The sequence below is a fragment of the Canis lupus genome, chromosome 4, assembly GCF_011100685.1.
Source record: "Canis lupus familiaris isolate Mischka breed German Shepherd chromosome 4, alternate assembly UU_Cfam_GSD_1.0, whole genome shotgun sequence".
NCBI classification, from domain to species: domain Eukaryota; kingdom Metazoa; phylum Chordata; class Mammalia; order Carnivora; family Canidae; genus Canis; species Canis lupus.
In genome coordinates, this window is record NC_049225.1 from 56,688,397 (window position 1) to 56,712,722 (window position 24,326).

The 24,326-nt window shown below is 41.8% G+C and overlaps 1 protein-coding gene across 6 annotated transcripts in view; it reads right to left on the bottom strand.

Annotated features, from left to right (window-relative positions):
* The window catches only part of GRIA1 (glutamate ionotropic receptor AMPA type subunit 1), a 355,704-nt gene that overhangs the window by 74,469 nt on the left and 256,909 nt on the right, over positions 1-24,326 (bottom strand). For 5 of the 6 annotated variants that reach the window (XM_038534966.1, XM_038534963.1, XM_038534961.1 and 2 more), the window contains 2 exons: positions 23,426-23,624; positions 17,917-18,164 (listed from right to left, as the gene is read on the bottom strand). In XM_038534966.1, coding sequence (XP_038390894.1) covers positions 17,917-18,164; positions 23,426-23,624 — 447 coding nt within the window. Of the gene's footprint in view, positions 1-186; positions 3,425-17,916; positions 18,165-23,425; positions 23,625-24,326 lie in introns of those variants that run through there. The other variant, XM_038534965.1, reaches the window with a different exon arrangement.

Below are 24,326 nucleotides of genomic sequence, written 5' to 3' on the forward strand. Positions count from 1 at the left end.
TGAGAAATACCTTTTTTGGGGGTAGGGTGAGTAAATGAATGAATGAATGAATGGATGGATGAAAGAAATCTAAGTACAAATAATAACCTAGGTGTCTCTAACTCGCCTATTTGGTAAACTCATCTATATGCAACATAACAGTAAGGGACCAGAAAATGTGCAAGGAAAGCGCACAGAGTCATAGGATAATAGTTGTAGTTAACATTTATTTTTTTGATAGCTTCTTATGGGCCAGGCATTAACACTTTACATGCTTTATTTCATTTAACCTTCACACTTCTATTTAGTCATCACATTATTACTATTTCCATTCCACAGACAAATACATAATTAGCCTAAGGTTCTAATTCAACTCTGTCTGACTGAAGTCTACACACATAACCATTGTTTTCCAGCTTGACCCAGATTAGGTGCTGTATGTATTGGTAAGTCCAAGAAAACTTCTTTAGGCCTTTCTCCCCATACTCCCTCAGTCCTTCTTTTACTTTGCACACTGTTGTAACACTGAAGGATTTCCATTCTCTAAGCCCACAGGAGAACAAAGCCACAAATGAGAAAAACCTCATTATAGCCCAATTTAATAAGATGCTAATTTACCACTTGACTGTAAGGAAGAGGCCAAAAATTTTCCTTCCTTCCTTCCTTCCTTCCTTCCTTCCTTCCTTCCTTCCTTCCTTCCTTCCTTCCTTCCTTCCTTCCTTTTCTTTCGTAGGAGATCAAAATGATGATGCTAGAAGGACAGTTGCCTGAAGCTATTCTGGTTCTGGCAGACCCTCAACTACCTGAGCCCTGACTTTCAGCCATAGGAGCTCATGGGTCCAGAGGAGTATCTGAATCAATGAATTATCTTTGGAAATATTGAGTAGGGAGGAGTTGGAACCATAGAAAGGTAGTCTCCAGGATGACTTTGTACTCATTAAAATTCAATGTATTCAAACTTGCACTGTGAAGAAGTTCGATTATCATATACTTATAGGGAAATTGAAGTTTGGGAAAAAAAGCAGTCAAGGGAGATATTTCAGATGATTTTAATTGGGCCTCAGCTTATGAAAGGCTAAAGACTGAATTCTGGGCTTCAGTTTTGAAGCAACCGTCTCTCTTTCAAAACTTTGAATTCAAGCATCTGAGGAGTATGGGATGAAACAGCCCTTGGAACTTATACCCAGCCTGTAGTGATATGCTATCCTCTCCTCCCTCAAAGGAAGCTTCAGTTCTAATCAAACTAGGCTGCTAGGCATCCTGTTCCCCTTCAAACAGTGTTTTTCTTCCTGCTTCTATACGCTTGCAGCTTGCTGTTCTCCTTAGCTTCTCTCCTAACACTGGTTGCCCTGCAATGCTACCCATGTTTTCCTTGAATTTTTCCATCAATACTTGATTTCTTATTGACCTTTCATTTGAACTTCCCTGGAACCTAGCAGTCAATTTGTTGCCTTGCCTACTACAGTTTCAGGTATAATAGCCTTAGTCTTTCACTTGATTATAAAGCCTTTGGTGTAAAGAGTTGATGTCTTCAAGTCAACTCTCCAAATATTTATGAGAGCCAATTAAGTGTCAAATACCATTCTAGATACTTAGTAGAAATAAAGAGCTGAGAAAGTTATAAACTTCATCTTTCAAGGAATGTACAGTCTTATGTGGGAGGCAGAAAAGCTTCTTAATAGTTGATAGAAGACTATATCTGATTTTAAAATAAAGAATTATGGAAGCACCAGAAAATGGGAGAGTTTACATCTGATAGTGTGTAGGAGTTTGAAAATCTTCAGGGGGTGCTCTGTGAAAATGGAAGAGTGGAATCAGGAAGTAGAGCTAGGAAGCACAGGCCCAGGACTTCTGGGACATGAGGTTGGACTGAGTCCAATTCCTAATTATTCTGGAATGCTATGCCAAGAAGTCAGCACTTTACCTGCAGGCAAGAGAGACAGGGGAGGTGTGTAAGCAGGGAGAGGACTCAACTAGCAGCCCATCTATACTGTGCAGTCAGTCCCAAGTAAATATGTATTAATTAATTAACCAGTGTATAACTCATATGAGAGAAAAGGACAATATTGAAAGTTTTAACCCTGAATCCAGGGATAATGGAGGCAATAGATGGGATAACTATTGGTCAGGAAAGAACATGGAGGGAATTCAGGTGCTGGGTAAAAAGTTAGGATTCAGTCAGTGGTCCCAAAATGTTGGCTCCAAAGAGCCAGGCCAATATGTGATGAAGCTTTCACTTGTCAATGGGAAAATGAGGATAGATAAGGATTGTATAGTGAGTTTTTAGAAAGCTGAACTTTTCCATTTAAGACAGTCCTTCATGTGCAATTGATTAATTTCTTCCTTCTTTTGTAGTGTTAATACATTTCTTCTCTTATTATATTATGCTGATAAGAGGTGGTCATTTTTTGTCTTAAGATATCAAGATTTCTTGGCAAGATAAATCATTGTCATGTGTCCCTACCACCATTTTATTTTTTGTCTCTATATTGGTCCATGATGTATCTAGGCTGAGATCCACTGGGCTTCTAGGGGAAGAGATTTTAAGGAGCTCTGTAACTGTCCTCAAGAAGAGGGAGGGCAGCTATTGATGAGCAGCTATTTAAAGGCATTAGGGGGACCACGAAGGGTGGGAATTTCCTTGCACTGGATTAAAGGTCAGTGTACAAGTGAGCATGGTCATTCTAACTGTTCCTTTCATGGAGCTGGAGGGTTCTGAAGCCCAGGGTTCTTCCTCTGTGAAGAAGGTCCAGCCACTTCTATTCTTCCCTTATGTCTTTCTCTAAAGCCCTGCTGCAACCTCTTCTATACAGGCCTCGGAGGATGAGTAAATCACATATGCCGAGGGCCTTCTTTCATTGGTGTTTCTGCTTTACTGAGGCCAAACCAGGGTGATTTTGTTTGGAGTGGGAGCCAGAGCCTCAGCAAAGACCAGTGCTTGTTGGCTTGCCTTCCTAAGGGAAGAGTGGTTGAGCCTAGGATAGGTCTGGGCATTTGTGGAGTCAGATCCTAGAAAGCACTCTTTTAATCACCTCCCTTTTGGACAATGATTTCAAAGACCCCTTCTGTTTTAATAGTCCAGACTCTGACATTGTCAGTGTGGACCATATAAGGTAAACACTATCATGGATGGAGCAGAAAGCTAAGAGCCCAGAAGATGCTGCTGGCCCAGTAGCTTGGAGTGGTGGGTAATGTGGGAGAGGTTATCTCCAACCAAGCAGATGGAAATAGAGAGTAATGTCAGGAGCCTCAGTTAAAATGCAGATATCTCAAGGTTATATTAGGAAACACAAATAAGGCCAAAGTTCCCTTCACCTGTGACCACTGTAGGTAGTTTTCTCCTCTGCAGTATACTCAAGGAACAGACAGTTGTAGGATCTCAGGAGAAGGAATGTTGGTCAGCCTTTGATTCAGCTAAAAGAAATTTTGTCTTTGGTTTCTGACCCTACAAAATAACACAAAGGAATTGGTTTAAAAAAAAAGAAAAAAATTACATAGAACACTCTCTTTATCTCCACTCTGAGGTGGAGGAAAGAATCCAAGTCTGATCTGAGTCTCTCACTAATCTCTGGTCAAGTTATATGTCAAGTCCTATAACTGTACCTTTGGTGACCAACTGGTTCCAATTTGCCTAGGGACTTCCCTGGTTTTATTTATTTATTTATTTATTTATTTATTTATTTATTTATTTATTTATTTATTTATTTTTACTTCCCTGGTTTTAGCATTAAAAGCTCCACATCCTAGGAACCCTCTCAACCCTGGGAAAACTAGGATTGTTGGTTACTATACCTGTACCCCAGTCTTCCCTGTAAAATGGGAATAATCATAAGCTCCGGCTCCAACTGTATTGTGAGGGTCAAATGAGGGGACAGATGCTAAAGTGTTTTGAGATTACTTGAGAACAAGTGGCTGAATTGGAAGTGCCATTAAAGCCACACGTCTGTTTGGACACATGCTCTATCTGATATACTTTGCCACTTTGTAGAACCTATTCATCACACAAGCCTCTAGCATATGTTGTTCTCTGTAAATCCTCCTGGGTCTTACAGAATGGATCAGGCCTTCCTTTCTGTCCTACTGTACTTGTACACTCTAGAACAGGCAACTCATCATTCCATATCCATAGCTGGCTTTCCCAACCAGACTGAGGGTTCTCTAATGGTAGGGACTCTGCACCTAGCACAATAGCTAACACAGTAGCTTTTTGATATATGTTTTTTGAATAAAGGAGTTTTAAGTTTCTGAAATATATGTTGTATCACAGGGTAAGTTACCTGGACCCTCAGAAGTTGCATACTAGTTTTACATGTGTGATATATATTTCTGGCCCTATAATTTTCTTTAGGGTCCTGTGGCTACCATCACCTGGTATAGTGCAAAGGCCTGGATGGAAACCTGAAGTCTGTCCCCTTCAGCAGAGATGATACAGACAGAAAGCATTTTGGAGGCATGTTTGATCCCTAGCCCTCCCCACATTGTGAGAAGCAGATGTCAACAGTTCATTTGCAGCTCAGAGTAAACCACATCTGGTCCTGTAATGCAGAACCATTTGCCAGCAGCACCACAGGGTCTGTGTCAGACACTCCAGAGATGCTTGACAAAAGATAACAGAGGGAATGAATGAAGGCCTCCCTACAATTAACAGAGGGGGTGGGAACACCATTCAGGGCAAGAGCCAGCTCAGTGGTCTCATCTCAGCTACCTCTGGTTTAATGAAAGGAAGGGAAGCTGGGCCAATTCTAAGGACTGGCCACCAAAAGATCAACGTCAATGAAAGCAGAATGCTGGGCAGGCTGGCAGGACCATTATTTTCTTGTGGACTTTAACACACGCAGGGTTGTCATGTTGGAGAATTGTTTCTTTCCGTGATGGAGAATGGTTCCTGAGGGAGAGAGGAACATTGTGATCTCCCAGGTCTCCCACCCTGGGCCCGAATCTGTCTCTAGCTCTCTCCTTCCTTCCCTTTTCTGCTACCATCTCCAGCCTCTGTTTCAGCAGCTTCCCCTCACCCCAATCCATTTGTCTTCTATAGTGGGATTCCATAAAAGATATCGTTTGAGGAAATGATTCTCTGCTGCAAACAACAATACAAAGATAGATAAAGAATGCATGAATTACTCTCCCCTTCATTATTGTACTGTGCTTGCTGGGTCTTTTTTTTTTTTTTTTTTTGCTTGCTGGGTCTTTTATCTGAAATATCTTTCTCCCTATCTTGCTTGTAGATATTCTTCCCACTGGCTTAAGGCCCTGTTCGGAGATGGCTGCTTTCTCTTGGGGGTCTTCCTAGAACTCCCACCTGAAGGGCAAGACATGAACCCCTCCCTGCATGTTTTTCCACTGTGCCTTGTTCATTTATCTATATTGATCGATAAATCTATCAATCTATCACTCATCTATCACCTTCATGGTATTTCCTCTCTTTTTTGTGTTGTTGCTAGGATGTGCCTTCTTTATTTCTTTCTTAACTGTGACCAACACTCAAAATTTTGAATAGTTCACACAAAAATTTAGATTTCTAGTTTCTTTGAAAAACCAGATCTGGCAACATTCTGACACAGTTGTATGTTAAATCAGAATTGAGTGGAGCAGTTTCTCTAGATTGGCATATAATCTTTTGTTCACTAAGCCCTCATCATTTTCTGTGATCACTCAGAAACTATTAGTTTTCCACTTAAAAGGTAGCATAGTGGATAAGAGCATAGACTCTGAAGCTGGACTGCCTGGGTTCTGGCTTTACCACTCACTAGCTGTGTGACTTCGATAATTTAATTTTTCTGTGCCACTAATTTATTATCTCTAAAATGAGATTCTTAGTAGTACCTACTTCATTGAGTTCTTATGAGGATTACATGAATTAGAGAATGCATGAGGACTGAGAGAGTACTTGCTATATATAGCAAGTGCTCAACAAATATTAACTGTAATTATTATTTATCATAGTGCTTGCACTGTGATTTTGTTTGTTAGAGTCCAGAAGTATTGACTATACTCATGGCTCTATTAAAAATAAGGAAATCACATAAGAGTTTACCCCAAATCCATTTCCCTCATTTTCTTTACCTAGCCCTTGGGGGCATTTTTGGTTGCAGCCTCTACATTGGACAGCCAATCTTGGGGGGGGGGTGTGCCAATGTCATAATCAGTTTGCTTTCCTTAAGAGGACTTATTTTAGTGCTTGTACAGTGTGCTTCAAATGTTGGTAGAATTAAATTGTATGATTGTAATCATGTACTTTCATGGGCTATCTTTAGGATGTGCAACAGGATGGCCAAAGAGACTCATGAATTAAGAGTTGCTTGGCTTAATTTATGTTATATAGTTATACAGTAGGACTAATATTTCCTGGTTCTCATGAATCTACAAGATCAGACATATCAACTGATTTTATAACATGCTCAGAAAGTCACCATACACCTGGAAGTTGGCTGGGTAGGAATCAGTCAGTGTGACAAACAATCAATAGGAGGTGTCTACATGCTAAGTGTTCTAGGTTTGGTGGGACCCTTGGTCCTTGCTTCACTGAACTGTACTTTGAAATAAAGCTAGAAAGAAGCAATAAGACCGCAGGGTGGGGAAAAATTGTGGTGTTTGTGGGCCACAAGGAGTCTGGCTTGAATAGTGCTATGGAATTTTTTTTTTTTTTAACATTTCTCCGAAGGAATAAATTTAATTCCCATTGTAATGGAGAATATGATTAAGAGGTCATTATGCTCTTTTTCTGCTAGATTTGTGTTCTGAGGAGGCATGAATAATATATGCAAATATGCCTGCCTGACTCTCTTTTGTTTGGAGACTCTCCTGGGTTACTACCTCTATCTCATTAGGAGGAAGTTGGCTTCTCTGTTAGGGGTTTGAGTGGGCCTTTGCCCCTTTCCTCCCTGAGGAAGAGGCTGATTAGATGTGATTACCAAGCCATGATCTCAGCACATGGGGTGATTCATAAATGTTACTAAAACAAATGGCCCAGAATTTCTGCACAGGGGCTCAACTCAGGGCCACCCCTTCCCCTTCCTTTCGGCCTGCCCTCAGAGACCAGAAACCTCAAAGCCTTAGAAACCAGGCTCTGCTCAAAAGCTTTCTACCAGAGCATATGGATGGAAGCAAGATGGCTATTAGCTGAACTTTGGGGGCCCTGAGTGGAAAAGAGAATAAAACTGTACGTTTGGATATCTCTGTCTCTTGATATCATGAAATTTCATTCATTACAATGAAAAGAAGCTGAGAGTGGTCTGGCCCAGAGAAAGCAATCACCACTTATTTGAGTTAGATCCCCAAACTAACAGAATAGATGATGAGTGTCGAGGGGAAACAGAAAGGAAAGGAGAAGTCGGAGAGGAAAGGGGATTAATATACAAGACTTTTAATGTACCATGAGCTCTTTATAAGTGATTTCATTTATTTCCAAGACAATTCTGCAAAGCTAATAGCAGGATTCCCATTTGGAAGATGAGAAATCTAAGCCTCTGAGAGATTAAGTAATGAGAGTTAACCTTTCTTAGACACCTGAGTATGTGCCAGGCACCATGCTAAGCACCTTCTATTATCTCATTTAATTATTTAACAACCACCAAGATGAATGCTAGTGTTACCTCCAGTTGTATTTGGGGGAAACTGAGGATTAGGAAGGTGAAGTAACTTGTCTGAGAAACTCCTGTCATTAACTGGCACTCCTGGGATTCGTTCTTAGTCCTGACTTCAGGGCCCTAACAATCAACTGATGGCCCGCACAGCTGTTTGCTACATAGCGAAGATCACACAGGCTGTGGATGTGGGAGGCCAGGTCTGAATGAGTCTGAACAATGCTAAAGCACATTCGCTTCCCACACCCACAAGCCCTAACTGTCAGGGCTAGGACAGGTCCCCAGCCCTTCTCCCTCTTGGTCTGCCTTTGTACAACAGCAGCTGCCTTCTTAGAAAGGAGCAGTGGGCAAGTCTGAAAGAAAGTTGCTGATGAGAGGGAGAAAGAGGGAAAAAAAGATACTATTTTTGACAGCAACAGCCTCTTAAAAAGAAAGCAACATACAATTTGTGTATCAGCAGGAGAATGCAGTGCTTCGCCAGGCAAATCACAGCCCATGCTGGGCCAGTGTTCTTGCTGTCTTAAAGGCCATTCATTTCCCAGGTTGTCCATCTATCCAGATCCCACCTTGCCACCTTGCCACCTTGTACACTTTCCTCCTCTTTCTCTCCTTAATGTGTTGCTCTGCTGTTTATGAGCTTCTCAAGCAGGCATGATAAAAACGGAGCTGTAACAGGGGTAAGTATACATTTGCCTTTGTGATTTTACCACAATCCTCCACAATAGAACTGCACCGTGGGTCTCCAGCCTCGCCTGGTGCTTCTGGATGGGAGTGCTCTGGCTGTGGGGGCCACCTGTTGTCTCACTTCCCCTCATATTTTAAGGATGCCACCCTAGAAGCTGGCAAAGGCAGTGAGGGGTGCCTCCATCAGCACAGAGGCGGGGATGTGGAAAGAAGTGGGGTTCAGGACTCAGGGTCTGTACTTTGGCTGCATCCCATAAGTTAGGGTAAGAACCTGGGCAGAGTGTCACCTCTCTGAATCTTAGCTTCCTGACTTGTGAAAGGGAAATGATAATAACTAAGTCCAAAGGCAGGGGGAAAGCTCATGCCTGAACATCCCTAGGGCACTGAATGCATGTGAGCGCATTAGGTGTGGAAAGAAGGAAGTGTCCTCCCTCTTTATGCATATAGCGCAATCAGTCTAAAATGGTCAGCTTTTCATTGTTGAAAGGAGTCAAAAGCACTATAGAGTTTTGAGAAGCATGAAAGTCTTTGGAGGTAGTTTTGGTTCAGTCTACCATGGGTCAGCAGGAAACCTTAATTTGTACTGGATGTGCCCTTTTCCATTTCTAGGTATGGGGCAATGACATCAACAGGTGATACAGCCCTGATCCTAGGGAGAGAAACATGTGACCCGCCCCCCTCCCCTCGCCATGCAAAGGTTGCAGAACAGAGGCCAGGGCTCTGGAGAGAATTCAGGCAGAGTGGCAGTGAACCACTTCCCTTCGTGGGGCTGCAGCTTTCTGACTCACTATTGCTTGGGCAGGACTAAATGCAATTGTACATGTGTCTGTTTGGAGAGGGGCAGTAAATGATCTTTATTCTCTGAATAATCATTTCTTCCTCACAATTTCCATCCTTATATCCATGTTTTGCCTAATGGCTGAGAAGAGGTCCTGAAACCAGGCTGCCTGGGTTGAAAATCCAGCTCTCCAATTTCCATGCCAGGTATAATCCCGAGCCAGTTCCATAACCTTTCTATGCCTCAGTTTCCTGAACTATACGATCAAGGTGAACACAATACTACCATCACAGGGTTGTTAGGATTACATAAGCTAATGCTCATCAAATTTTTTGTAGAGGCTCCTGGGATGAGTCAGTGCTTGATAAATGTTAACAATAGGTCTTATCATCACCACTAAATGCTAAATCAAGCCCTTGTCACCCCCATGCCTGGACTTTCACACGGGGCTGCTGTGCCAGTCTCCTAGGAGGATTTCTCGGTTCGCTCTATAATCCATCCCACGTGTCCTGACCTGAGAAGCTTCCGTATTGATGCAGTGCTCCTTTGGCAGACCTCCAATCTCTGTTCAAACACACACACACACACACACACACACACACACACACTTTCTCTTTCTGCCTCTCTCTTTCTCTTTGTCCCTCCCTCCCTTTTCATCCACCGTTCCCTCCGTTCCCTCCCTCTCTTCCTTTCTCTCCAGCTCTTCTGAAGATAGAGGCAAATCCAGCCTCTCTGCTCAGAGAGCTTTGTCTCTGATCAGGCCCGACCTGGGTCATAGAGTTCATGGGGTTACCATGACAACAAGCATTCCTGGCTACCCATCAGGAGGCAAGGACCAATTGAAAGGGCCTGTCATTTCCCTGGGACATACTGTATTTATTCTCAGCAGCAGGCCCTGCACAGTACTATACTATGGGAGGAGGGTGGGAAGGAGGGAGAAAAATATCAGGGTTTTATTTTTTTTAGTGTGTTCTCTGTGGGGGAGGACCACAAATTGTTCTCAGAGAGACACATTTTATTTCTAATGCAGCTAGTGCTAGGGTTAGAGGCTGGTGTTCATGAGCATTTCTGATGAACACAGTGTTTTTCACAAAGAAGGAAAAAATAAGTTATCTGGTTCAAAAGTGACTTTTTGGTAGGTATAATGGAAAGAGGGGAAGGTAGAGAATTAACCTTTAATGAGTACCCTCTGTGACAAGTACTTTGTGCTATTTCATCAAAACTCAGAGCAACTACAATGAATTACTATTATTCCATTTTTACAGAAAAGAAAACAGAGGCTCAAAAAGTTATAATGACTTACCAAGTGAGGTCAACATGCAGGTAAAGTAATGGCCCTCGAACCTAAATGAAAGTTGCTTGACTAAGGATCATGATTTGGACGCTATAGAGTGCAGTTTCCCTGTCATGCTCCCATCATATTAATCTTCCTTCTCTTTCTAAGCTGCTGTCTCCTCAGACCTTGTCCATCTCTCTTCCCTGACCTCTAGCCCTGTTTCTCAAAATGAACTGCTATCTACCTATAACAAATTCCCTGGGGGACTTGTTAAAATTGCACATTCCTGGATCCCACCCTGGACCTGCTGAATCAGAAATGTCAAAAATGAGAGTCTAGAAAGGAGCATTTTTAAGCAGCTTCCTTAAATAATTTGACACAAACTGAAGTTGTGGAATGGTTCTTTAGAGCAACAGAATCAACACTGCACAAAATAACACTTGCTTATTTGTTTCCCAATTACATTCTGGGTCACTGTGATTCTCTAAAAGAGAGCTCTCTTGATGGCCACTGTACCGCTCAGAACAGTATTAGGAAAAGAAAAAAAAGGGTGTTCAAGAAAGGCCCACTGAACCAACTTGAAGATGCAATTATGTCATGAGGTCCCAGCAAGAAGGTGGACAACTAGGAGACTCTCAATCCCTGGAAGAAAGAATACTCTCCACAAAACCTTGTGATATTTCTTCCTGAGTCATGGCCTTAACCTCTCTCCTTCAGCCATATGCCAATACAGACAAGCAGTTCTTAGTAGATATTTCCCAGAATAAGGTTGTGTGAAGGGAGAAAAATATATTCAGTCAGAATACCAGTATGACTAAAATGTTGATGAGCAATTGTGAACTTATGTCTGATTACAAAACCACTGGGGTGCCTGGGTGGCTCAGGTGGTTGGACATCTGACTCTTGATCTCAGCTCAGGCCTTCATCAGGGTCCAGTAGGCTGAGTATGGAGCCTACTTAAAAAAAAAACAAACAAACAAAACAAAAAAACCAACACCACCAAAAAACCACAACTAGAAGCAACAACAACAAAAACACCAGATGTAGGCAAGATAGAGTCAGCGCAACAGGTTCAAAGAACCGTAATGGGGAGCCTCCACCATTTTTGCTGCAGCTCTCCCAGCAATGCCTTTCTGAACCTTTAAGGCACCCCAGAGGTTAAACTGAGGAGGTGGCAAGAAGTCTGTTTGGGAGGTAAGCCCCATATATGCCCACTTTCTGTCCTTGTCATAATCAGTTTGTACCTGATCAGGCCTTAAAGAGCACAGAAGTCTCAGAAAGTTCACATAACAGACTTCTTTCCAAACTACCAAGCCTTCAAGTAGAGGTGATGCCTGGTGAAGAACATAGAGCCCACTATGTCTTCCATCTGTCCCCATCCCATTATGACCCATGACCACATTCATTTCCTCCTATCAGAATGATGGCAACAGATTTCTAAATGACTTCTCTGCTTGTAATCCTCCTCTCTGATTCACATTACAAATGACTGCCAGGATAATTTTGGGGAGCCTGTTTGCTCCACGATACCTCCACATCAATGGCCTTTAATGGTCCCTACTGACATCGAATAAAAATAGAGACATTTGAAATCCTTCCCAGTATGACCACAATGAATTGCTCCTACTTATTAATGCATTCTTTGGTTAAAGCAAAGCCTTTGTTGTTCCTGAAAACAAGACCTATGTTTTCTTACCTCTGCTCATTTTGTTGCCTCCACCTGGAGCACCCACTCCCCACTTCTCACCTATCACAATTTCTTCATGTCCTATGTCAAATGTTACTTTTGCCACAAAACCTTTGCAAATCCTTCCATTCAAATGTTGACTCTCCTCCTTTTGGGTGCTACTGACTCTTATGGCACTAGGTAGAATGATAGGCATCTGTGTAATTTTGCTCATGAACTATACTTGGTTATGCATAATTTACAGGCTGGGGCTGTATCTCTCTCACTGCTACTTCCTGAAGCATGTGCATAGGGCCTTGTGTGGAGGAAATATTCAGAAAGGAATCTGTGGAGCTGAATGGAAGGCACAGCACTGAGTCTCAGACCCATCCATCATCCACTAAGCTATAGAAGGGAGCTCCCATCCCCCTGGCCCGGACATCTGGCACGGACAAGACACGTGACAGAAGACAAACATGTCATGATCACAGAGGCTAGAAAAGACTACAGAGTAACCATGGTCGCAGTTAAAGACCAGAATTTGACCAATGTCCTGATTAGGGTATAACTCAGCAAATCCATCAAATTCCTGGTAAATGGCTTGTGAAGGATAATCATTAGTTGAGATTTTAACGTAGGCCAATCTGGTGTGGCTTCCTTCTTGAGTTGGTAAAACATTGGTCATGCCCTCTTACTGAGGAAATTTGAACACGTCGTCTCTAACTGAAGGGAGTGTTCATCATAATAAAGAAAGGAAACTTCAGTTTGGACCAGCAAGTACATTTAGTTGACAATAAAAGGGCCCAATAGATCATAATTAGTTGATTTATCAATTGCCTTTCCCTAGTGACTGACATTGGCTGAGCAGGTCTTTATCCATAACCTTAGGGCTTTGGAAACACAATCCAGCCCCTTGCCCAACCCCAAACATGCAGTGACAGCCAACAAATAGCATCTGTTTCAAAGAAACACCACCTGTCCAAATGGAAAATCAAGCATTGAACTATTTCGTTTCATCAGAGTATTTGTTTCCAGAGCAGAAGAGACAAAAACACCACTCTGTCACTAACACAGCCTTTTAACAATCCATAGGGACCACCATGGCCTGGCTTTTGCCAAGTAGACTTGGCAAGTTTTAGAGGAATAGTTGGACCTTAGATACCAGTTCTCTGACCTTCTGAGGCAGAGCTGGGTGATCTGACTTGGAGGAACTTGGAGCTTTTTCCAGGAAGGCTGGAAGTGGTTAAATGCCCTGTAGGTATGGTAAGATCTGGCTTTATGGAGAGAAAGTGATGGGAAAAAGCTGCCAGGGAGCCCTTTTTGATGTAGGCACAGGCACTGAACCTGGAGCGCCTCTGCCTATGAGGGCTGCAGAAGCCCTACTCTTACAGGGCAGAAGGGAAGTCTGTGATAATGCCTGTAGTGTGCTGACCCAGCTTTCTGTAAAGACTTACACAGAGCTCACAGCTTTGTGAATGGCTAAACCATGTTTTCAAAAGTCTTTGCTATAATTCTAAATAATTTGAATTAAAATTGATTTCTTCTGCCATATTATCTTTAGCACATATAAGCTCCTTTTAAAAGGGACCAGAGGAAATAGTAAATAGGTACTTCCCCTTACTGTTTCTCCACTTTCCACCTCTGTCATGCAGAATGCTTTTCTGGGATCAATTCAGTGGATCTAAGACTGCTAGAGCAGGCACATAGGTCTGTGTGGCATTTGGGCTGTCATGACTCGTTGGTATTTGACCGTGCTTTGAGGAAATGGCACCCTTTGGGGCATGTGAGGCTGAGGTGTGATGGAACCCTGGCTGGAGTGTGTGTGTGTGTGTGTGTGTGTGTGTGTGCGCGCGCGCTCATGTTTTCTGTAACCATTTTGCAATTCTATGTTTCATGGAATCTCTATACTATTGGTCGCTAGAATGATTTGTTTTAATGCAGAGATGTGACAGAGAATCCCATAGAGGGAAGAGGGATTTTCCTGGGTCAGAAACTCATGGTCCTATTAGGAGGAACATTACTTTTCTGGTTTTGAGTCAGAAAACCTCCTGGCCACCTTAATAGTTGCCACTGGAGAGAATGGAGCACTGGGAGAGAGCTGAGTGCATGTGACCATCAGTTGGGTATTCTTGACTTACATATCCACCATTGGTAATCTATATTTGGAATATGTTCCTTTTCATTTCTCTTTCCCTTTCTCTTGGCTTTCTCAAAATCATTAAATAGCTTTTTATGTCTTACAGAGATGTAAATGACAGAGTTAGGGTTTTCTTTATTACAGAGTTGAATTATTTTCAACAATTATCCCCAAAGAAATCTTCAGGCATGCAAAACCTATTAAAGCAGTGTTAGTATACAAAGAAGTGGTACTTCGTGCATTAAAATGACCATCTACTCTCACCTTTTGTCTTCACATAATGAGTGGATGCTCTGGGCTCCAAATGTCTGCTTTTTAACTTTTTTGAGTTGTTGCCTAATGCTTGACCCATGAGAATAGGTACTAGGAACCTGACATAAGTCCAGTCTCCTACTTTTAATGGTGCTGTCAGTCATAAAGCCCAGTTAAGCATTAGAGTGAGTCACAGGCATGGGATCTGGAATCAGACTATCTGAGCTTGAAATATGGCTATAGTTGTGTCAACCTGGTCAGGTAACGAAAATTTGTGCTTCTGTTTTCCCATCTGTAAAATGGGAATAATGGTACTTCATAGGTATGAAGTTTATATGAGATAATGTATATACCATAGTGTGTAGCAAGGAGTCAGAATTCACTCAATCTACCATTGGTGGAAAATCACTGGTGTGCCAGATGACCTGAACTTTATGTTCATGTCACTCAAAGATGTAATAATTTCTGAGTTTGTTACCTTGTTCCAGGCACCTATATGTGGGATGGGGTGATAGAAGTACTCTATTGATTGAACAAATCATGTCACTTCTCTATTCCTTGTTTTCTTGACTTTATATACAAGTATTTAGATCAAATAGTATCCTTGACTCATAAAGCTTTCAGTAAATTGTAACACTGAAGCATCACTCATGTTCCCAGATGTGTAAGACCTTATTCTCTACATGGTGCCTTTCTAGGGTAGCGTTGTGTAAGTTTCTGAGATAAAAGTCTCTTCCTTGCCAAGCATTCTTCTCTGCATCCCCTTTGAACTTTGTCTAAACTTGTACAGAGAATCTTTTAAGTTGTTCAGGCAAAAATGTATAATTGATAAATACCAGGCCATTTGATTTCCCTTCATTTGGCACATTCAGTTATTTCCGCACTCCTATAGATAGTTTTATTTCCCAATTTTCAGATAATTACTTAAAATTCTTCAATATAGTTCCATTACTTTTCTTTTTTTAAAGATTTTATTTATTTATTCATGAGAGACATAGAGAGAGAGCCAGAGACACAGGCAGAGGGAATAGCAGGCTCTATGCAGGGAGCCCGATGTGGGACTTGATTCCGGGACTCCAGGATCAGGCTAAACCACTGAGTCACCCAGAGATCCCAATTTCATTACTTTTCAAATGAGGACAAAAATCCTCTACAAAATCCTTCCCTATTTCATTCTCTGATCTCAACTTAACCTTTCTCATTTTTATTATCTATGTCCAGGAGCACTTGGCTTCTTTCAGTTAACCAACTGTAGCATGATTCCTAACCTTAGAGTCTTTGCACATGCTGTTCCCTCTGCCTGGACTGCTCGTCTCTACTCCTCCCCTCACTTTACCTTGTTAACTTCTATTAATCTGTCAGATCTCAACTTGAGATAAAGTATTCTTGGAAAAGCCCTTTTGACCATGTTCCACTCATCCTGCACACCAGATTAGACCCTATTATCTCTGGGTGTGTTTGAGATCTTCTTTGTCTTTATAGTCCTGCAGTTTCAAGTGAATCAGCTGCTGATTTTCATCTGTGTAGGACATGTAACTTTTGAATCTAGGTATTAATGTTTTCTATAAATACTGGAATGTTCCCTTTAAATACTGCCTCTACTCCATCCTCTCTTGTCTCTGGGACTCACAGAAGATGTGTCTGGGATTTTGTTTTCTCTTTCAGGTCTCTTAACCTCTTTGTCATGGTTTCTATCTTTTCATCTCTCTGTGTGATTTTCTGGGGAATTATCTCTATTGTTTCCCCCTAGTATAATAATTTTCTCCTCCAGTTAGACTAATTTGTTGTTTAACCCTTCTATTGAGATTTTATTACTTCTCTAAATTCTAATTTGTATTTTTCTAAATATGTCTGGTCCCTTATGATAATGAATTTTCTTTTAAAAGTGTTTTTCATTACTCTTAAATCTTTGGGTGTACTTCTGATTTTTGTTCATGTCACATAATTTATGACTTTACCCTGCTTAGGGAAGTCCCTGAATAGTTGGTTTATGCATTTCACTCTGGTTTTGATGTTCTTTTCTTGTTTTGGCCTAGGGATTTCCTAGCTTCCATTTAAAAGGCTATTTATTATAACTTTATCCTGCATATCTAGGTTTTGTAGTGGGAGTTTTGTTCTGCTTATTACTGGAATTAGGTGTCCTCTAGGTCACCTTTTGTCAATGATCACAGAATCTGTCATAGTTGTCATGAACCATCAAATAATAATTACCCCCCCCAATAATCACCTGTTGAATAACTGTCTTTCTTGTAAGAATGCAGTTCCATAAGGATAGAGATTGTGTGTCTTGTTCAAAATTGTAGCTCCAGGTCTTAGCCTAGTGCCTAGAACCTCAGGGCTCAATGTTACTGAAATGAATGCAAGGTGTGATGGTGGAAGTGATCCTGGATATCAAGGTGGGTTAGGAACCCCTCTCCATCTTTTTGCAACCTTTTTAAACACTTTTCACCTTTCCTTGAACACTGTATTTCTCTAAAATGATTTAATCCCTGTGTAAATTGACATAACATCTCATATATTACTTCATTCTGTGCTGTTTTCAATTACCTTCTCTGTAGATTATCCCATTTGGACTCACAATCACCTTGGACCTAGAAAGGGCTGGGATGAATATCCTCTCTTTACAGATGAGAAACCGAAGGTTTGCGAGATGATATGCCTTACCTTGTCAAGGTAGCCAGTAGTAAATCCCAGAATTAAATCTATGAATTAATCTAAATTAATTCATTCATTAGAATGAATACTAAAGCTTCTTTACCAAAACTTGTTTCTTTACTGAATTACCTGTTTCTTTCTACAGAAATCAGTATCTGGGGGGCACCTGGTGACTCAGTCCATTAAGTGTCCAACTCTTGGTTTCAGCTCAGGTCATGATCACAGGGTTATGAGACTGAGCCCTGCGTCAGGATTCACACTCAGGGTAGAGTCTGCTTGAGGTTCTCTCTCTCCCTCTGTCCCTGCCCCATTGTGCATTCTCTCTCTTTATATTTTATAAACAAATGAATAAATGAATAAACAAAATCTTTGAAAAAAAACCAAAAATCAGTATCTGGCAAAGAACAGGTGCTGCCATTCATTTGGTATTATTTTGATTGCCACAGACAGAGCATTTAGGACTCAAACTACTTGATTTTTCATTTGGACAATATGTTTATGTTTCTTTTCAGACAAACATTACAAACCACCTTGTCTCATAGAATCCAGGTTGCTGGAGAACTCTCTTCGTAGCCTAGTTGGATATGGGAATGTTTGGTAAAGGATGGTGTGTTATAGCTCACACAACACAAACGCAAGTTTCATTGATGTTTAACACACTTGGAGGGGTAAGGCGAGGCATGGGGGAGAACACATGGGCAGCAACAGTCATAGCAAGCTGAGGCCCCCAGGTCAATTTCCAACCTCAGGGCTGAAGATCTCGGGTGACTGGTGTCTTCCAGGCCCACAGGTGTCCAAAAAGGGCTTGCATTGTGGCACTGGAGCCATGTGGCAGACATAGCAGCTTCATTCCTGAGGTAGGGAGGGGGAGAGGGAGTACCAAGGAAGCAAATCTTGGCTACTTACCTCAGGGCGGACCCCTTGGGCGTTGCAATGCCATAGCCTTTGGAATCCAAGTTACCTCCCACCTTCATGGTGTCACAGGGTTTCCGCTGCTCAATGTACTCATTCATAGTAGATTCCAGAAGGTAGGCGTATTTGCCTTTGGATTTCCTCACTCGGATCATTCCCTCCTCTGTGGTCCTCACAAAAACTGATGGCTCTGCTGACTTCATGTATGTCCACATCTTCTCAAACACAGCAATTTTAGACCTCTGGCAGGGGACAGGAACAAAGCTGGAATTAAGTGCTGGCTGTGCTTGGAATTGAGGTCGGCACACACACTAATGAAGAGCTGAGTGTAGCTTGATCACACATTCATGAGCGAGATTAGCTCAGGAAGAAACAAATTATGAGTGATTGCAAAATAAGAGGCTCTAATTAGTACCAGTAGGTTCCAAAGTACAAATATCTTGCAAATACAGAATGAACAGAATAGCTCAGAATCTTTTAATTACTGAATTATATTCTCCTTCTATATGGGAAGAGTAAAGAAATGGGATCCTGTCTAGCTTCTAAAGACATTATAGAACCTATCTATTTTTCAAGAAGGCCATCTTTATACTGCCTAGAAGTGGAGAGCAAAATATCAGTGGAATCTGATTTCATTATTAGAGGACAACACTAAGAAATTTCTAGATCATGAGTCATATTATAAGACTGACCTCAGAATGTAAATTATTGTCTGATAAAGCTAATAACTTGAGACCTAATACTGTAGCCTGTTTACATTTCAAAAGCCTCTAAATCTAGCCAAATTGCTTTCCTCCCTTCCTCTTGAGCTCATTTTGAACTTTCTCTTCTTTAGGACTTGGCCTAGGCTGTTTACTTCACTGGCTACACTGGTCCTTTCCAGCCATATCCTACTAGTTATTTCACAGACCAGAACAAATCCTATATATTCTGAGACCATTTCAGTTTCAAGGACAATAGTTCACAAGCTCTAGGGGGCACCAGGAATCATGTGCAGAAATTGTTAATATGAAGATGTTCCTCCTCTAAACCTAAAGATTCTGATTCAGCAGGTCTGGGGTGGAGCCTAGAAAAAATTTTTTTCAGAAGTTCCCCGGGTGATTCTGATCTATATGGCCTCTGTGGCTCTCACTTTGAGAAAGAGTATTATGAGGGCTAACACTCCTTTCAGACACTGAACAGGTACTGACTGGATGGTCAGGCTAGAGTGCCAAGATTGTGAGGTATCCTTTCTTGTGCATAGGTCTCAAGTATGTGGATGCTACCTGAGGGAGGGGGACATCTTCCCTTCTGTGAGTCTTTCATAGAGTTTATCCTGGCACATAGTAGGGCTTTAGCCAAGGCACATAACCCAGGGCCACAAGTCATTCCTCTCATCTAACGTGTTATTTCTAAAAATCATCCTTTCCCCAAGGGTAGATGTATTTTAGGAGTATTGGACTCTGGCCTTGTAAATGGACAAGTGTTAAACACATATAAGGGGCTATTATTTTGAAAGATAGCACTAGAGTCATGTAACTCATATAGTCTAGTGGTTAATACACAGATCATAGATTCATTTGGTATAAAATGGTCATACCCACAAAACATCATTTTTCTTTGCATACAAATATCAGGTTTATTTCCTTGATAGTAACATCAAATGTTGACAAAATATTGATATACAGTTGTTATTCAAGTCAACTGATCTATAGGCATCAGTTGGGCCTAGAAAAATTCTGGTCTCAAGGGAAAGTTAATGGAAACAGTTACTGAGAATTTCAGGGAGGCATTTGGTAGAGTCTATCATTAGATTGACTAGATGATGTGCTTTGCAGTATGGTTAACCAGCTGGAAAGGCCACTGGACTGGCAGTGAGGAGCCCAGGTTCTAGTCTTTAGCCATCTGTTCCATGAGGAGTTGGGTCATGGGGACCTTTGAGTCCCTTGTGGGCTTGAAATATCTAATTCTTTACATGAATATACATCATTCAAGCAACAATGTCCATGTGAGGAAGAAGAAGAAAGAAAGAAGAAAAGGGAGGGAAAATTTCAAAGTTAGGGGAGGAAATACCCAGAACCAATCAGAGCATTTACAATATATGTCATATTCTCTCACAGGAAACAGAGAAATGTATAAATTCAGCTGTGACCAGATTTGCAGATGATCTTCTAGGCAAAAACCCAACAAAATACACAGCAGGGCAATGGCAAGATGCAATTTGACCTGACAGGATGGCCACGGCAGGAAACGGGGCTGCTGACAGGCAAAGCTGAAGAGCCCTCTGGGCAACAGTATGCAGAAAATTAATATGTCCTCTCAGCCTCACCCCAGTGCCCTAAATGCAAGGGCTGTGCTCATAGCCGCTCAGAGCAGGCTATCAGGAAAATCTCATCTCCAGGGATGCAATGGCAGCATGAGTGGCAGGGAAGATTGGAAGCATACTTGGGGTATTTGTTCTTGGATCTCTCCTATCATCTGCAGCTCTCACAGTCCTTCACACATCTTAATTAAACTGTCGATGGAGGATTAAGTGACTCTGGGTTGGGGCTGCCAAGAAGCTCTGGGCTGCCGTGGGGACTAGAAGGCAGACTTTTTTCAGAGTCTGGGGTAGAGGAATACTTGTTTCACCATTCCCTCGTTCTGCCTTATGGGAGTGGTGAGTGATCTTGTCTCTCCACCCACCAAAGTCCTGGTGGGAAAATTCTCAAGGTCAAAATCACAGAGATGGAGTGGCTCATGGGGCATATCTTGTCAGCACTCTCCTTCTACAGGTAAAGAAACGGAGGTCCACAGCATGGCAGTGAACTGTTCAATGTCATGTAGCTTCTTAGTAGCAGAGCCATAAGTAAAACCCAGGTCTCCTGATTGCACACCTTGTCTCTTGTTTTAGGCTTTAGATCTTACTAGCTGGGAGACCTCAGGCAAGTAACATAATATTTCTGAGCCTCAGTCTTCCTCTCCTGACAATGGTGATAACAGCAGCCACTGCACAGTGTTGCCATAGAGATTATATGACAACAGAGGTAAAATGCATGCCCGTGTCGGGCACATAGTTAGTATTCCAGAAGTGGTGCAATCACTACTAATAATTATGCCCCTCGTTCAGGTTTTACTTTAGGATAAGAATGCCCAATGGCTGGCTTGAGACTAGTTTCCCTTCCTACATATGTGACAGATACTGATACCAGTCAAGGAATTCTTTCATATGTGCCCAGATGTGCTCTCGGAGTCACCTCTTAACATTGAACTCTCGGCAACTACTGCTGATTAATCATTGTTAGTATGTGAACTATAACCTATTGTCATCAACACAGTAGGCCCGGTGAGCACACAGAGCTTGTAGAATACACATGGTTTTCTTGCCAGATGCCTATCAGTGTGCTCTGGTCAAGAAATAGAAATATGTCAATTGACATTAATAGAGAAGTTTCAAGTCATAAGTCCTAGCTGTGCCTCTGAGTAGCAAGGCCATGCTCATTTTCTTCTCTGGGCCTCAGTTTCTTCAACTACAAAAGGAAAAGGCTAGACTAGATTTATCCATGAGCCCATCTAATAATGTGAGTAATCTTTAAAAAAACATCAGGTAATGACACCACCTCATTAGGACAGTGGTTCAGTGGTAACAATGCTTGGGCTGAAATGAGGAAACAGATTTTGTGTTCATCCTTGACACTTACATTATGATTTCCTAAATTCTAACATTTTTTTAAAATAAATTTATTTTTTATTGGTGTTCAACTAAATTCTAACATCTTGTCCACAAAATGGACATATAACCCCTGTCCTGCCACAGGTCACAGTTGGATCATAAATGAGACCATGGTTGGGAAAGTGCTTTGGGGATGGTGATGTGCTCAGATATTGGGAATGAGAGCATAGGTATATAATGGGTAAGTGATTTGGCTGTTCCCCAGGTTCATCAGCAGGCCTGTGGCATAGGACTGGCTATATGGACAAATATCAGACATCTCCTTACACTTTGGTTGTAGGCTACAAATGCCAGAGAATTATAATGAGATTACAGGAAGTTTTTCTACTAGCTGGTTGGGTAAGCTTAAGCAAGTCATGTCACTCTCTAAAATGACAGATTCTGGCCATGTGCCTCCAAGTTACCCTCTTGCTCCAATATATCGAAAGTGGATGATTTTAGCCTTAGAGACTGGATCAGTGATTGTTAAGACTTTGGTCCCCTTCCTGCTTGTCATACAGAACACAGAGCCCACAATCAAGAAATTGAGCAAATTACTCTACTCTGTGGGTTCACCCAGGGCCAGGGGTTTGCTCTATGAAGTTGCAGTGAAAACCTAGTAGGTCTGCACAGGATCCCCATCAATGCTTGAAGCAAGGTAGGGACTTGCCTTCTATTTTCCTTATACCACTTATTAGCTGTGTGACCTCAGGCAATTACTTTTACTTCTCTGAGCTTCATATATAAAATGGGGACAACACATATCTAAATCCTCTCTAATGAAAGGATTCAATGAGATAATTCATGTAGGGTGTGCTAGCACAGGACCTGATTACCTAGTAAGTGCTAGGTGAGTGGTAGCAATTGTTTATCATTTTTCTTTCATCAAAATATGGTAACTCCATGTGATATTTGTTCAGCTTTTAGGATGAACATGTCTACAGTCCAGGAAACTATAGGTTTATCTGCTTTGGAGCATTGTTCAAGTTGTCCCCTTTGCCTGGAATGTAATTAGCCAACCCAGGTCTGCCCTAGTTTCATGATGTCTACATGTTTTTAGTGGCTATAAATCCTTACCCCTTCCCCAAAATCACCCCAAATGCCTATACCCTAAAACCCTAATGGGAAACAGAGCCTTGTGTTGTAGACCCTAATCTCCTTTAATTTTATAATGACTCCTTAAGGTAGCTATTACTCTCCAGACTTTATAGGTGAGGAAACGGTGTCAAAGAGGCTAAGGGACAGAGAACAAGGACAGAGCCAGGTCTGGCCAGCTGACTCTAGGTCTAGCTGACCCTAGGCTTCTGCTCCTCTGCCTTCACTTGCTGCTTCCAGCCACATGACATCTCCACCATCTCCACTCTCACTTCACATTTTCTCTCTCCTGGCACTGTTAAATAGACCACCTGTTAACAGTAATTGTTTTCCATATACCATCTTCTTATTTGTCAGGTCTCTAAGGAGAGGACAAAAAGGGTATCAGGTCTGGACCTTGTCCCTAAGTTGGTCCTAGTCAATTACTAATTATATTGCAAGTATGTGTGGCAGCAGGGAAAAAACTGCATGTCATATCCTTTGCAGCCTTCAGAGAACTTGGCATAGGCTGTAATATGTAAGGGTCTGGTTCAATGCAAGAGCTTTGAAGTTATCACAAATGTAGAAATGTACATTTCTCAGGGATTTGTAGAAAGCTGAGAATTGCTCTGGGTTTCCCTGATTTGTACTATGTGAAGCAGTTGCCCTGGTTGCCTCCAATCATATGCTTCTTAGTGAGTATATTTTAATGACAGGTTCTCTTTTGTGAAGGTGCCTTAGGACAAGGGATGTTCCTACCCTGAAGAATTCCTTAGTGGACCCTGCTTCCAGGGTCCCATAAGCGATTTCCGTTTGCTTCGCTAGGTCCTCAGCACTCTCGATGGGAGACACCATCCTCTCCACGGTCAGGAAGGCAGCCAGGTTGGCTGTGTATGAGGAGATGATGATCAAGGTGAAGAACCACCAGACACCACCAACGATGCGGCCAGACAGGGACCTGCAGGCCAAAGGGAAGAGGTGTCAGAAGCATAGACATCAACTGCAGAATGCTATAGGGGAGGGCCAAGGGACAGCCTAAGCCCTGTCAGCAGAGCTGTCAAACCCTATTTCACCCTTCTCCTCTGTCAGCTAGATGTGAGAATTCATATGTCAGAGAGATTCTCCTTGGCATTTTGTTCCTTATCACAGATAAAGACCTATGTGGTTGCTATTCTTCAGGGGTGATAAAACCCCACAGGCATATATTCACACCACTTTCACATACATATACATCAATACATGTGCCAACAAAGACAGATATGTCAACACTTGTCCACAAAATCACACACATGTACAAACATCCTTTTAAATGGTGTTACATACACACTAAGTATTTGTGCACACATATATGAATGCAGATGCATTTATACACATGTACAATTTTGATCATGTTCAGAAATGTTTCCAGACTGCCTTCTCATTGTTGTTCTTTTGGCCATCAAAGGTCACCAAAATGGTGGACTAGAAGGAAGGGAAGGGAGAATGGATTGGAGACAGAATGACAACAACTATACTCTAGCCAGTTTGGGGGAATGTCACTGCTGAGGGCAGCCATAATGCTCTCCTCTACCACAGAGAAAGAGTTTGGCTGAAGTAAAAGACAAAGAATATTTTGTACTGGATCAAAATGTTAACTCTGACAATGATAAATGAGGTGAGA